The following is a 16,238-nucleotide window of genomic DNA, read 5'->3' as shown; positions in this document are numbered from 1 at the left end:
GGGGAGGGAAAAGGCTGGGAAGGGTCTCGCCCTAGTCAAAATGGAACCAAGAGACCGCCTCGCCTAAGATGGCGGCTTATAGTCCTCGGCTTCAATTGGGTAGCTAGAGAGCACGAGCGGGTCCAAAGAGTAGCCGAGTCTCGGCCCCCTTTTCTCAAGGTGGTGCTCCGCCTCTGCTGGCGTCACGCGGGTGCCAGCGGCCTCCGTCCCCCGCCTCTGCCGCGGTTGCTTCGCGCGCCCGGCCCTCATAAGATGGCGGTCGGGTCGCCTCGCCGCGGCGGAGCCGCCACACTCAACATGGGAGCTGTTTACGCCGTATCTCTCCTCCCGTCTCCTCCTCAACTTCCTCGTTGTTTTGAATAAACTTTATTGACTATACGAATTGCATAACACCGCCACCGGGCTTTCCCTGGCTACTTTGCGGGTCGTTTCTCTCCGACCCGGCCGCCGGTGCATCTCCTTTCTCGTTGGTTTGCTCGTGGCCATCTCCTGCCGGCCCAGGGACGCCGCCGCTTGCCGGTTCGCCGGGCGGCTGCCAGACTAGGCCCGAGCCGTGGGCTCCTGGAGGCCCGAAGGGCCAGACGCAGGCCAGAGCTGTAGAGAAAACTGCCTTGAAGGAAAGCAGGGCGTCCAGGGCCGTGTGACCCAGCGGGTGATTCCAGGGTAAGGCGAGCAAAGTTCGCAGCGTCGCCCAGTCGATCCCAGAATTCGGTGCGCGACGCCGGTGGGGCCGGAACTGCTGGCTGAGCCTCCGGTGCGCGAGGCGCCGAGCCTCCCCGGAGCAAGCCTGGCCGCCGTTGCTTCGGTGGCACTGAACTCCGCGGGCGTGAGGAATCCCTGCAGCTTTGCGGATGAGGAGGTCCTTGTAGGGTTCGGGACCGAAGACGTTCTTGTCACGTTTGGGGTCTGAGGAGGTTCCTGTCAGTTTGGGAGGCGTGAAGAGATTCTCGTAAGTTTCGGGGGCTGCAAGGAAACCCCTGTCAGTTTTGGGAGACAGAGAGTCCCAGTCACAATTAGGACGCTGTGAGGAAATGCCTGCCAGTTTCTGAGCGGTGGGGGAAAAGAATCCTCCTTCAGTTGCACGAGCGTGAGGGCGTTCTGGTCAGCTTCAGGGGATTCAGGGAGATCCTTTTTAGTTTCAGGGGTGCAACAGAACCCTGTTGTCTTTGAAGTAGAGGACCATATGATCAATTTTGAAATTGAGATTGATTTCAGTTGTTGGGGTGATGAGACTCCTGACTGATCGGGGCTGGAATGATTTTGAGACTGTGGATCATTTAAACTCTCAGAACAGGACCCCAGAACTGTGATTTGAGTTGGGCGCCTAGTTCTTGACCGCCTTGTTCCTGAGGCATCGTAATTTTCGAGTAATTTGTGCCGACTTCCAAGGTCTCCCTCAGCTCTCCCTTGTTGTCCCTATTTTGGGAGGGAGGAGGGACTTTTCCCGAGGTACCCCCAGCCTCCTCCTTTGGGCTGTGGTTTGCGTCATAATAAAGACATCTCAGGGAAGCAAGGTTACAAGCCAGGAGAGAGTGCAATGAGGAATGAAGGAAGCTCCCTGAAAAGGCGTCAGATACTTCCCTGCAACCCGGAAAGAAGTTATCAGTGACTCTGGGGGCCGAAGGAGGTAGGGAGAAAAAAAAAAGCCTTCCGACGGCAGAGCGCCTTTCTTTATTTGTTCAAGGAATTCTGGAGGCCTGTGGGCTTTCTCCGATTGCCCCCTACAGCCATACCAGCTGTGTTGCATCCCTGCAGCCCTAACTGCCATTTGTGAACTAAGGGTTGGTATTATGGGGGAACTGATTCACTCTGTAAAAAGTGTTGTTTGTACCCAGCCATCGTCCAGAGAGGACGCGCCTGCTGCCGCCTTCAGCTCCCTCCCCTGAGACGCTTACGAACCTGGCCTGCCAGAGTGCTCCAAGGCCAGGCGAAGATGGCCTCGGTGCCCGTGTATTGCCTCTGCCGGCTTCCTTACGATGTGACCCGCTTCATGATTGAGTGTGACATGTGCCAGGACTGGTTTCACGGCAGGTAAGGAGGGCAGGCCAGGCTGGACAGCGTGCAGTGGCCAGGTGCTTGCTGCCTACCTACTTTCTCAGCTCTGTCTTAGGTTCCTGCTCAGAAACTTTCCCCTCATCTCCCCAAGAATTAGCTCCAACTTAACTCCCAGACCCAGGTTCTTCCGTCCTTTCTTGCTGCACTAGGGCCTAGCTGATACTGGCCTCTCTTTTCTCTTTATTTTATGTCCCATATGTATTTCTTCTTTGCACCCCGTTTGATTATTTTTTTAAGAAAGTATTCCCTAGACACAAAGAAAGTATCATTTTTATATTCCGGTAACTTTGTTTTGCCTCACGATGGCTTTGGAGGAGACAGTACCGCATTTTTTTTGTGTGTGTGTGATACTTGAGTTCAACAAACATGGGTTTGAGTTGTGGCTTTGCAACTTACTATCAGTGTTGTTGGGCAAGTTGCTTTGCCTCTCTGAGCCTCATTTTCTTCACTTATAAATTGTATCTAATACATCCTTCCTGATTACTTAAAGCATTTTGCATGCACTCAGTAAATGAAGGCAGAAATGCAATTATTTCATTTCTACCGTATTTATCTGAAGAACCATTCAACTAAATTCAATTAAGCAGAAGAGATATTGGGTACAACTGCAGGAGTGAAACCAGTAATGAGTTCTCTCCAGTTTGCCATGTGTGCACAGAAACACCTGTCACCCAGGATTCCAGAGAGGTTAGTGGGTGAAGTAAAACAATAATATTATCCCATTATTGGTACGTAAATCCCACTATGGAAATAAAACTGTAAGAGAGATTTGTACACTGGAGTACAACAAAATGGATTTATGGCACCCTCTTCCTGTTGCGTGTTAGATTTTAGAATTTTCTGTTGCCACTAGTCCCTTCCAAAGGAGCAGTTCCTATTATCACACCTAAGACCAAACTGAAGGTGCTGGTGCTGCTAAAATTCTGCTCTTAGCAGGGACTGCCCCATGCAGGATATCCAAATTCATATTCAGCAGATCTTTATTGAGTATTTATTGTGTGCCAGGTACATAGTTCTGCTTACAGCTTCATGTTATTTTATTTAAGAGGGGACCTAGAGGATCGGGCCTTTACGTTTTCCCTGGAAATAAATGAGGATTAAGATGTCTTTCAGGATTTCTGGTATATTTGCTAGTGCTGATCAAGTCACTCCTCTGCTTAAAATTCTTTCAGTAGATCCCCTACAGAATAAAATTCAGTCTCCTTTGTGTGACAGACAAGACCTTTTGTGATCTACTTGTTCAGTCTCGTTTCCCGCCACTCCTCCTCCCTTGTTCTTTATGTCCCAGCAAGACTGAACTACTTAAAGTTCTGGGAGAATTTTATACTCTTTTATGCCTCTTTGTCTTTGTGCATGCTAGTCCCACAAATGTCTCCTTTTTACAACTCACAGAATACCTCCTCTGTAAAAGGCCTCCTTCCTCTGGGTTCCCATTGCACTTTATGTACATCCTTATTGAAAGTAAATATTTCATTATATCATAGTTAGAAATACATCTGTGTCACTCATTAGCCAGAGCTACAGAGGGCAGAGGTGTCATCTTTTCATTTTTGGTATCCCTAGAGCCTAGTTCATTGCTAAATATGTAATAGATGCTGAGCATGTTTTTTTTAAATTTTGGTATCATTAATCTACAAAAACATGAAGAACATTATGTTTACTAGGCTTCTCCCTTCACCAAGTCCCCCCCATGTACCCCTTCACAGTCGCTGTCCATCTGCGTAGTAAGATGCTGTAAAATCACTATTTGTCTTCTCTGTGTTGCACAGCCCTCCCCGTGCTCCCCACACACTATACATGTTAATTGTAATGCCCTCTTTCTTTTTCCCCACCCTTATCCCTCCCTTCCCACCCATCCTCCCCAGTCCCTTTCCCTTTGGTAACTATTAGTCCATTCGTGGGTTCTGTGATTCTGCTGCTGCTTTGTTCCTTCAGTTTTCCTTTGTTTTTATACTCCACATATGAGTGAAATCATTTGGTACTTGTCTTTCTCCGCCTGGCTTATTTCACTGAGCATAATACCCTCTAGCTCCATCCATGTTGTTGCGAATGGTAGGATCTGTTTTTTTCTTATGGCTGAGTAATATTCCATTGTATATATGTACCACATATTCTTTATCCATTCATCTACTGATGGACACTTAGGTTGCTTCCATATCTTGGCTATTGTAAATAGTGCAGTGATAAACATAGGGGTGCATCTGTCTTTTTCAAACTGGAGTGCTGCATTCTTAGGGTAAATTCCTAGAAGTGGAATTCCTGGGTCAAATGGTATTTCTATTTTGAGCATTCTGAGGAACCTTCATACTGCTTTCTACAATGGTTGAACTAATTTACATTCCCACCAGCAGTGTAGGGGGTTCCCCTTTCTCCACAACCTCGCCAACATTTGTTGTTGTTTGTCTTTTCGATGATGGCGATCCTTACTGGTGTGAGGTAATACCTCACGGAGGTTTTAATTTGCATTTCTCTGATGATTAGCTATGTGGAGCATCTTTTCATGTGCCTGTTGGCCATCTGAATTTCTTCTTTAGAGAACTGTCTATTCAGCTCCTCTGCCCATTTTTTAATTGGATTATTTGATTTTTGTTTGTTGAGGTGTGTGAGCTCTTTATATATTTCGGATGTCAATCCTTTATCGGATTTGTGATTTATGAATATATTCTCCCATACTGTAGGATTCCTTTTTGTTCTATTGATTGTGTCCTTTGCTGTACAGAAGCTTTTTAGCTTGATATAGTCCCACTTGTGCATTTTTGCCTTTGTTTCCCTTGCCCGGGGAGATATGTTCATGAAGAAGTCACTCATGTTTATGTCCATGAGATTTTTGCCTATGTTTATTTCTAAGAGTTTTATGGTTTCGTGATTTAGATTCAGGTCTTTGATCCATTTCAAATTTACTTCTGTGTATGGGGTTAGACAGTGATCCAGTTTCATTCTCTTACATGTAGCTATCGAGTTTTGCCAGCACCATCTGTTGAAGAGACTGTCATTTCCCCATTGTATGTCCATGGCCCCTTTATCATATATTAATTGGCCATATATGTTTGGGTTAATGTCTGGAGTCTCTATTCTGTTCCACTGGTCTGTGGCTCTGTTCTTGTGCCAGTACCAAATTGTCTTGATTACTGTGCTTTGTAATAGAGCTTGAAGTTGGGGAGCGAGATCCCCCCCACTTTATTCTTCCTTCTCAGGATTGCTTCGGTTCTTCGGGGTCTTTGGCGGTTCCATATGAATTTTTGAACTATTTGTTCCAGATCATTGAAGAATGCTGTTGATAATTTGATAGGGATTGCATCGAATCTGTATATTGCTTTGGGCGGGATGGCCATTTTGACGATATTAATTCTTCCTAGCCAGGAGCATGGAATGAGTTTCCATTTGTTAGTGACCTCTATAATTTCCCTTAAGAGTGTCCTGTAGTTTTCAGGGTATAGGTCTTTCACTTCCTTGTTTAGGTTTATTCCTAGGTATTTTATTCTTTTTGATGCTATTACGAATGGAATTGTTTTCCTGATTTCTCTTTGTATTAGTTCATTGTTAGTGTATAGGAATGCTCCAGATCTCTGTGTGTTAATTTTGTATCCTGCAACTTTGCTGAATTCGGATATTAATTCTAGCAGTTTTGCAGTGGAGTCTTTAGGGTTTTTTATGTACAATATCATGTCATCTGCAGAGAGTGACAGTTTGACTTCTTTACCAATCTGGATTTCATGTATTTCTTTGTTTTGTCTGATTGCCATGGCTAGGACCTCCAGTACTATGTTAAATAGCAGTGGGGAGAGTGGGCATTCCTGTCTTGTTCCTGATCTCAGAGGAAAAGTCTATAGCCTCTCCTGTTCAGTATGATGTTAGCTGTGGGTTTATCATATATGGCCTTTATTATGTTGAGGTACTTGCCCTCTATGCCCATTTTGTTGAGAGTTTTTATCATGAATGGGTGTTGAATTTTGTCAAATGCTTTTTCAGCATCTATGGAGATGATCATGTGGTTTTTGTCCTTTTTGTTGATGTGGATGATGTTGATGGATTTTCAAATGTTGTACCATCCTTGCATCCCTGGGATGAATCCCACTTGGTCATGGTGTGTGATCCTCTTGATGTATTTTTGCATTCGGTTTGCTAATGTTTTGTTTGGTATTTTTGCATCTATGTTCATCAGGGATATTGGTCTGTAGTTTTATTTTTGGTGGGGTCTTTGCCTGGTTTTCGTATTAGGGTGATGTTGGCTTCATAGAATGAGTTTGGGAGTATTCCCTCCTCTTCTATTATTTGGAAAACTTTAAGGAGAATGGGTATTATGTCTTCTCTGTATGTCTGATAAAATTCCGAGGAAAATCCATCTCTCCCGGGGGTTTTGTTCTTCGGTGGTTTTTTGATTACTGATTCAATTTCGTTGCTGGTAATTGGTCTGTTTAAATTTTCTATTTCTTTCTGGGTCAGTCTTGAAAGGTTGTATTTTTCTGGGAAGTTGTCCATTTCTCCTAGGTTTTCCAGCTTGTTAGCATATAGGTTTTCATAGTAGTCTCTAATAATTCTTTGTATTTCTGTGGGGTCCGCGTGATTTTTCCTTTCTCGTTTCTGATTCTGTTGATGTGTGTTGACTCTCTTTTTCTCTTAATAATTCTGGCTAGAGGCTTATTTATTTTGTTTATTTTCTCGAAGAACCAGCTCTTGGTTTCACTGATTTTTTTCTATTGTTTTATTCTTCTCAATTCTATTTATTTCTTCTCTGATCTTTATTATGTCCCTCCATCTGCTGACCTTAGGCCTCATTTGTTCTTCTTTTTCCAATGTCGATAATTGTGACATTAGAGTGTTCATTTGGGATTGTTCTTCCTTCTTTAAATATGCCTGGATTGCTATATACTTTCCTTTTAAGACGGCTTTTGCTGCATCCCACAGAAGTTGGGGCTTTGTGTTGTTGTTGTCATTTGTTTCCATATATTGCTATATCTCCATTTTAATTTGGTTGTTGAACCATTGATTATTTAGGAGCATTTTGTTAAGCCTCCATGTGTTTGTAAGCCTTTTTGCTTTCCGTGTACAATTTATTTCTAGTTTTATACCTTTGTGGTCTGAAAAGTTGGTTTGTAGGATTTCAATCTTTTGGAATTTACTGAGGCTCTTTTTGTGGCCTAGTATGTGGTCTATTCTGGAGAATGTTCCATGTGCACTTGAGAAGAGTGTGTATCCTGTTGCTTTTGAATGTAGAGTTCTATAGATGTCTATTAGGTCCATGTGTTCTAGTGTGTTGTTCAGTGCCTCTGTGTTCTTACTCATTTTCTGTCTGGTAGATCTGTCCTTTGGAGTGATTGGTGTGTTAATGTCTCCCAAAATAAATGCATTGCATTCTATTTCCTCCTTTAATTCTGTTAGTATTTGTTTCACATATATTGGTGCTCCTGTATTGGGTGCATATATGTTTATAATGGTTATATCCTCTTGTTGGACTGATCCCTTTATCATTATGTAATGTCCTTCTATATCTCTTGTTACTTTCTTTATTTTGAAATCTATTTTGTCTGATACTAGTATTGCAACACCTGCTTTTTTCTCTGTGTTGTTTGCATGAAATATCTTTCTCCATCCCTTGACTTTTAATCTGTGCATGTCTTTGGGTTTGACGTGAGTCTCTTGTATGCAGCATATTGGTGGGTCTTGCTTTTTTATCCATTCTATTACTCTATGTCTTTTGATTGGTGCATTCTGTCCATGTACATTTAGGGTGGTTATTGAAAGACATGTACTTATTGCCATTGCTGGCTTTAGATTTGTGGTAATAAAGGTTCAAGGTTAGCTTGTTTACTACCTTACTGTCTGACTTAACTCGCTTATTGAGGTGTTATAAACACAATCTGATGATTTTTTCTTTCCCTTCTTATTCCTCCTCCTCCATTCTTCATATGTTGGGTGTTTTGTTCTGTGCTCTTTTTTGGATTGCTCCCATCTAGAGCAGTCCCTCTAAAATACCCTGTAGAGGTGGTTTGTGGGGGGAAAATTCCCTCAACTTTTGCTTGTCTGGGAATTGTTTAATCCCTCCTTCATGTTTAAATGATAATCGTGTGGATACAGTATCCTTGTTTCAAGGCCCTTCTGTTTCATTGCATTAAATATATCATGCCATTCTCTTCTGGCCGGTAAGGTTTCTGTTGAGAAGTCTGATGATAGCCTGATGGGTTTTCCTTTGTAGGTGACCTTTTTTTTCTCTCTGGATGCCTTTAGCACTCTGTGCTTGTCCTTGTTCTTTGCCATTTTAATTATTATGTGTCCTGGTGTTGACCTCTTTTGATCCCGTCTGTCGGGAGTTCTGTGTATTTCTCCGTGATTTGTTCGATTATTTCCTCCCCCAGTTTTGGGAAGTTTTCAGCAATTATTTCTTCAAATACACTTTCTATCCCTTTTTCTCTCTCTTCTTCTTCTGGTACCCCTATAATATGGATATTGTTCCTTTTGGATTGGTCACACAGTTCTCTTAATATTGTTTCATTCCTGGAGATCCTTGTATCTCTCTCTGCTTCAGCTTCTATGTGTTCCTGTTCTCTGGTTTCTACTCCATCAGTGGTCTCTTGCATCTTATCCATTCTGCTTATAAATCCTTCCAGAATTTGTTTCACGTCTGTAATCTCCCTCCGGACATCTGTAGTCTCCCTCCGTACTTTATCCCATAGCTCTTGCATATTTCTCTGCATCTCTGTCTGCATGTTTATGATTTTTATTTTGAATTCTTTTTCAGGGAGACTGGTTTGGTCTTTCTCTGCCGATCCTCTGTCAGGTGTTGTCTTAACTATCTTGGACTGGACTAAAATTTTTTGCCTTTTCATGGTGATAGCGGTGGCTGTAGGCATGTTGTGGGTGTGTCAGCTGGGAGAAGGAAGTCCTTTCCTGCTTGCTGGATGCCTTGCCGTTCTCCGCTGCCTGTGCCAGTTCCTCACACTCGTGGAGCAACCACTGGTTTAGTCCTCTAAGCTGCTGTGGGCGGGGTCTCCGTCAGTGCAGCACGGAGCCCTGCGGGGAATTGCAGGCATGCCAGTTGTGCTACTCTGTGTTAGCGGCGCCCCTGCCGGGCAGCTGTTTACCAGCAGTGGCCTTTGGGTCTGGTCCAGGCTGTAGTGCGTTGGGCTGGGATTCCCGTTGGCTGCTGGGGGCACGCCTGCTCCCTCTGGCTCCACTGAAGGCACGTGCAGGTCTCTCCCATGCGGGCCTCTACGGGGCTCCTCTGGCTCCACTGCCGCCCGTGCACGTGAGCCGCGCCAGGGCTGTTCTGTCGTGCCGCTGCAGGCTTGCACAAGCCTCTCCTGGTCCCCTCCTGCGCCATTGGTGCACGCAATCTGCTCATGGTCCCTTCCGGCGCCGCTGTCCCCAGCACGCGCTGCCACTCTCCCAGTACTGGGCCAGTGTGTCTGCGTCCGCGCCTGTTGGAGGAACAACTGGCAGGCTGCTTAGTGCCGTGACAGGCTTCAGTGCTGCACTGCCTCCCCAGTGTTTAGGACACCTAAGTTTCCCCGGAATTCCCAGCTGCTGGATAAGTGTGCCGGGACAACTTTGTCCAGCTATAGGGTCCCTGTCTCTTTAAGACTTGCAGAAGGCACTCGCTTTTCTTTTGTCTCAGAGGCGCTGGTTGCGGGGACCTGCCCACAGGTTTTGCTTTTCCATTTCTCTAATATCCAGCACCCCATACACCTTGTGTCCACGTTCCAGGTGCGGATTTCTAGAGCTGGTTGTTTAGCTGTCCTGGGCTTTCACTCCCTCCCCATTCCGACTCCTTTCTTCCCGCCAGGTTCTGTGGTGGGGGAGTGTTTGGGTCCCTCCTGGCCACGGCTTGTATCTTACCCCCTTTGTGTGATGTTGAGTTCTCACAGGTGTAGATGTATCCTGGCTGTTGTACTGCATCCACTGGTGTCTCTTTTAGGAATAGTTGTATTTATTGTATTTTCGTAAATATATATGTTTTGGGGAGGAGATTTCCTCTGAAATACTCATGCCGCCATCTTCCCATGATCCCCTGAGAATGTTTTTGAATGAGCAAATGAATGGGTCTTGAAAAAAGCTCTTGCTTGTGTAACTTGCTTTGGAGTGTTTGGGAAGTATATAGGTTCAGACCTGGAAAGTGAACTCCTGTCATGGGTACAGTGACCCTAACTCCACAATGTAGAAACAGAAAATAGAAACAAATGCTTATTGAGTGCATACTACATGCTAGGCCCCATTATGGGACTTTGTATAAATTATCTCAATCCACACCCAACCTTGAAAGTTAGATATTTCTTTTTTAAATAATTTTTTCCTGATTATATAGGTGGGACATGCTCATTTTAGAAAATACAGAAAAATAAAGGAAATAAAAGTCACCAATGAGTGTACTGTTGAGCACAATCCACTGTTAAATTTTTTGTTGCACTATCTCCCATCTTAGAATATGACTTAGAATATAAACATGTGTTTTTACAACATGGGAAAATAAATACCATTTTGTGTACTGACTTTTATTCCTACTTAACATTATAATGTTTTTTGCCAGGTTGTTATATACTCATATAAGCCTCATTTCTTATATCCCACCATGTATGTATCATCAGTTACTTGGCCATTTCCTGTGTGGTTAGATACTTATGTTATTTCTATTTTTTATATTATAAATAATACTGTGATATGAGGGAAACTTTCGGGGTTTTGGAAATGTTTTGCATTTTGATATGGTTGTTGGCTAAAACAAAAACATTGTGGTGAACATGTTTATACAGTAGAGACTTGACATTTATAAGGAACACCACTGAGGCCTTTAAGAATTCTAAATTTACAAATATGGAAATGGATTTATGGGCCAGGCCCCTCCTTAATGACATTTCTGTGATGAGTCTTGTGTTCTTGTGCATCCCCTGACATAAGTTAACTGCCTTAATTTTTTTTTCTATGGAAGAGACCAAGTTTTTGTTTCTTCTCATGCTTCTCTCTATGGCCTGCCAGAGCGTAAGGAAGCCGGCTGAGGATCAGTTCCTTGGTGGGTGGCTGCTCTTGCTTACCCAGTGCACTCTGTCTCTCTGCCTGTAACACTCACACAAACCACATTCACAGAGTGCTCCATTTAAATTTGTACTTCAGCACAATTCAAAGTTACAAAATATGTGGACTTTTCATGATTGCTCACAATAGTTAAGCCCATAAATGCCTATAGGTGATACAAATCTTTGATGACTTCCATAGTCTAAACTTCTTAAAATCCAGTTAGGGATTACTAATGCCAAGTTACTCTAAACTCTAGAGAAAATGGCACTACCTTCAAATCTGGGTTCAAATTCTGGCTCTGTTACTTTTTTTTAATCATTAATCTACAATTACATGAAGATCATTATGTTTACTAGGCTCTGCCCTACCCCAAGTCCCCCCCACAAACCCCATTACAGTCACTGTCCATCAGCATAGTAAGATGTTGTAGAATCAATACTTGTCTTCTCTGTGTTGCACAGCCCCCCACTTTCCCCCACCCCCCACATTATACATGCTAATCATAATACCCCCTTTCTTCTTCCCCACCCGTATCCCTCCCTACCCTCCCATTCTCCCCAGTCTCTTTCCCTTTGGTAACTGTTAGTCCATTCTTGGGTTCTGTGATTCTGCTGCTGTTTTGTTCCTTCAGTTTTTCCTTTGTTATTATACTCCACAGATGAGTGAAATCATTTGGTATTTGTCTTTCTCCGCTTGGCTTATTTCACTGAGCAAAATACCCTCTAGCTCCATCCATGTTGTAAATTGTAGGATTTGTTTTCATCTTATGGCTGAATAATATTCCATTGTGTAAATGTACTACTTCTTCTTTATCCATTCATATACTGATGGACACTTAGGTTGCTTCCATTTCTTGGCTATTGTAAATAGTGCTGCGATAAATATAGGGGTGCATCTGTCTTTTTCAAACTGGAGTGCTGCATTCTTAGGGTAAATTCCTAGAAGTGGGATTCCTGGGTCAAATGGTAAGTCCACTTTGAGTATTTTGAGGAACCTCCATACTGCTTTCCACAATGGCTGAACTAATTTACATTCCCACCAGCAGTGTAGGAGGGTTCCCCTTTCTCCACAACCTCGCCACATTTGTTATTGTTTGTCTTTTGGATGCTAGCCATCCTTACTGGTGTGAGGTGATACCTCATTGTGGTTTTAATTTGCATTTCTCTGATAACTAGTGATGTGGAGCATCTTTTCATGTGTCTGTTGGCCATCTGAATTTCTTCTTTGGAGAACTGTCTGTTCAGCTCCTCTGCCTATTTTTTAATTGGATTATTTGCTTTTTGTTTGTTGAGGTGCGTGAGCTCTTTATATATTTTGGATGTCAACCCTTTATCGGATCTGTCATTTACGAATATATTCTCCCATACTGTAGGGTACCTTTTAGTTCTATTGATGGTGTCCTTTGCTGTACAGAAGCTTTTCAGCTTGATACAGTCCCACTTGTTCATTTTTGCTATTGTTTTCCTTGCCTGGGGAGATATGTTCATGAAGAAGTCGCTAATGTTTATGTCCATGAGATTTTTGCCTATGCTTTTTCTAAGACTTTTATGATTTCATGACTTACATTCAGGTCTTTGATCCATTTTGAATTTACTTTTGTCTATGGGGTTAGACAGTGATCCAGTTTCATTCTCTTACATGTAGCTGTCCAGTTTTGCCAGCACCATCTGCTGAAGAGACTTTCATTTCACCATTGTATGTCCATGGCTCCTTCATCAAATATTAATTGACCATATATGTTTGGGTTAATGTCTGGAGTCTCTAATCTGTTCCACTGGTCTGTGCCTCTGTTCTTGTGACAGTACCAAATTGTCTTGATTACTGAGGCTTTGTAGTAGAGCTTGAAGTTTGGGAGTGAGATCCCCCCCACTTTATTTTTCTTTCTTAGGATTGCTTTGGCTATTCGGGGTCTTTGGTGTTTCCATATGAATTTTTGAACTATTTGTTCCAGTTCGTTGAAGAATGTTGTTGGTTATTTGATAGGGATTGCATCAAGTCTGTGTATCACTTTGGGCAGGATGGCCATTTTTACTATATTAATTCGTCCTAGCCATGGCTCTGTTACTTTTTAGCGAAAGATTTCTTCTCTGCAGTTTCAGTTTACCCAAGAGTAGTTGTGATGATAATTGAAATAAAATGGTAATGGACTTTGTTTATTGATCCAGTTATTATCCTAAGTCCTTTGCCTAATTATCTTTTTTTAAATTGAAGTATAGTTGAAAGACAGTGTTATATTGGTTTTTAAATACAGCATCATGATTCGACAAGTTACGTACATTATTAGATGCTCACCCCAGCTAGTGTAGTTACTGTTAACATAAAAAGATGTTACAGATTTATTAACTCTATGCTATACTTTCACCCTGTGACTAATTTATATTATGATTGAGTTTTTTTGCCTCTTTATTCCCTTTGTCTATTTCACCCACCTACCGGAACCCCTCCCCGTGGTAACCACCAGTCACTTCTCAGTGTCTATGAGTCTTGACTGTTTTGTTCATTTTGTTTTTTAGATTCCACATGTAAGTGAATTGTATGGTATTTGTCTTTCTCTGCCTGGCTGTCCACCTGTGTTGTTGCAAATGGCAAGATTTATTTCTTTTTATGGCTGAATAATATCCAATTGCATATATGTACCACATCTTCTTTATCCATTTGTCTATTGATGGATGCTTCGGTTACTTACATATCTTGGCTATTGTAAATAATGTAGCAGTAAACATAGGAATATATATATCTTTTCAAATCAGGGATTTTGTTTTCTTCAGGTAAATGACTAGATGTGTAATGGCATTTCTATTTTAGCTTTTTGAGGACTCTCTATACTGCTTTCCATAGTGGCTGTACCAGTTTACATTCCCACCAACAGTGTAGGAGGGTTCCCTTTTCTCCACATCCTCTCCATCACCAATTAATCTTTGTTTGGAGTTAAATTATGAATTCAATTTACTTAGTAGCTATAGGCTATTGAAATTGTTTTATATTGGGTATGTTGTGGTAGTTTGTGCTTTCCAATGAATTGATCCATTTCATCTAAGTGGTCAATTTTAAGTGTGTATAGAGTTGTTCATAGCATTACCTTATTATCCTTTTGATATCTGCAGATTAGCTCTGTGGTGATATCTCATTTTTTTTTTACTTTTTTTCTCACTGCAGTTTTGTTTTTCTTTTTCAGACCTGCTAGTGGTATGTCAGTTTCATTGGTCTTTTGGAAGAACAAGCTTTTTGTTTCATTGGCTTTATTGTCTTTCTGTTTTAAATTTCATTTATCTCTGCAGTTTATTCTTTCCTTCCTTCCACTTGCTTTGGGTTTATTTTGCTCCTCTTTACCTAATTTCTTGAGGTGGGAGCTTAGGTTATTGATTTGAGATTTTTCCTGTCTTCTAATGTAAGCATTTAGTGCTATCTTTTTCCTTCTTAGTACTGATTTAGCTGTGTTGCACAGGTTTTGATGTTTTCCTTTTCATAAACTTAAGTGTAATTTTTAATTTCCTTAGATACTTCCTGTTTGACCTGTAAATCATATAGAAGTGTGTTCTTTAGTTTTCAATTGTTTGTAGATTTTCCTGTTACAATTCTGTTACTCATTTCTGGTTTGGTTCCATAGTGGCCAGAGAATATGCTCTGTCTGAATTTAATTCCTTTAAATGTATTGAGGTTTGTTTTACGGCCCTGGATAAAAATGTTCCATGGTCACTTGAAAAGAATGTTTATCCTGATGGTGTTGCTGAATTCTTCTCTTTCCTTGCTGATTTTCTATCTAGTTCAGTCTGCTGTTGAGAAGGAGGTGTTGAAGTATTCAGCTTTAACTGTCGATTTGTCTATTTCTCTTTTCAGTTCTATTATTTGTTGTGTCACATTTTGCAGCTTTCTTGTTTGATGTATATTCATTTAGGATTGCTATGTGTTGGTGGATTTACCCTTTTACTATTATGTAATGTCATTCTCTGTTTCTAGTAATTTTCTTTGCATGGAAGTCTATTTTATATGATATTAATGTAGTCTCTCATTTCTTTTGACTAAATTAAAGGTTGCATGGTATATCTTTTTCTATCCTTTTAGTTTTAACTTTTTTCATTATATGTGAAGCAAGTTTCTTGTGGACTACCTATAGTTTGGTATTATTTTTATCCTCTATGCCAATCACTTTTACTTAGACCTGTTATACTAAAGGTAATTATTGACATGTTAAGGCTTGAGCCTGTCGTTTTTGTTTTCTGTTTTCTCCCTTTGTTGTTTTGTTTTCTTTCTCCTCCCTTACTGTGGTTACTTATACCTTTTCTAGAATTCCATTTCGATTTATCTTAGTGTTTTTGAGTGCATCTCTTTATTTAATTTTTTCAGTGCTTGCTCTAGGTAGTCACATAGTATATGTACATAACTTACAGCAATCAACTGGTATTGACATTTTGCCAGTTTGAGTGAAGAGTACAAACTTACTTCTCTTCAAATTCCTTTACCTTCCCCATTTATAATATAATTTATCTTATATATTTCCTCTATGTACATTGAGAACAACATCAAACAGTGTTATAACTTTTGCTTCAACTGCCAAACATGATTTAGAAAACTCAAGAAGAGAAGGAAAGTATATTATATTTACCCATATTTTTACTCTTCCCTTATTCTCTCTTACTTCCTGACCTTCTCAAAGATTCCTTCTTTTATCATTTCCTTTCTGTCTAGAGAGTTTCATTTAGCAATTCTTTTAGATAAGTCTGCTGGCAGCAAATACTCTTAGTTTTCCTTTATATTATAATATATTGATTTCCCTTGAATTCCTGAAGGGTCTTTTCATTTGATTATCAGATTCTGGGTTTTCATTTCTTTTCTTTCAGCACTTGAAAACTATTGTGCTGTTTCTTTTTGGCCTCCATGGTTTCTAATGAGAGATCTCCTGTCATTTGAATTTTTCTCCTTTAGGTAATGTATCATTTTTCTCATTGCTTTCAAGATTTTTCCAATGTCTTTTGTGTTCAGGAGTTTGATTATACTATTTCTCAGTGTGGATTTCTTTGGGTTTGTCTTTTGTTTTAGTCTTATGGGTCACTGAAGTTCTGTTCATTTCTGTTTTCTTTTTCTTTTTCAATCTGTTTTCTTTTTTTCTTTCAGTTTTCTTGAGATGTAATTGATGTAAAGCACCATATAAGTTTAAGGTATACAGTATAATGACATAT

General features: G+C 41.1%; 1 protein-coding gene across 5 annotated transcripts in view; it reads left to right on the top strand.

Moving 5' to 3' along the window:
* The window catches only part of PHF8 (PHD finger protein 8), a 177,439-nt gene that overhangs the window by 338 nt on the left and 160,863 nt on the right, over positions 1 to 16,238 (top strand). Inside the window, exons 1-2 of one of the 5 annotated variants that reach the window (XM_057495987.1) lie at positions 39 to 663; positions 1,836 to 2,031. In XM_057495987.1, the coding sequence (XP_057351970.1) occupies positions 1,934 to 2,031 (98 nt within the window). In that variant the 5' untranslated portion in view covers positions 39 to 663; positions 1,836 to 1,933. Of the gene's footprint in view, positions 1 to 38; positions 950 to 1,310; positions 1,628 to 1,835; positions 2,032 to 16,238 lie in introns of those variants that run through there. The other 4 variants (XM_057495986.1, XM_057495989.1, XM_057495988.1 and 1 more) reach the window with 4 other exon arrangements.

Source organism: Manis pentadactyla, chromosome X, assembly GCF_030020395.1.
Source record: "Manis pentadactyla isolate mManPen7 chromosome X, mManPen7.hap1, whole genome shotgun sequence".
In the NCBI taxonomy this organism is placed as follows: domain Eukaryota; kingdom Metazoa; phylum Chordata; class Mammalia; order Pholidota; family Manidae; genus Manis; species Manis pentadactyla.
Note: the sequence above shows the minus strand (reverse complement) of the source record. Positions and strands in the feature narration are given on the sequence as shown.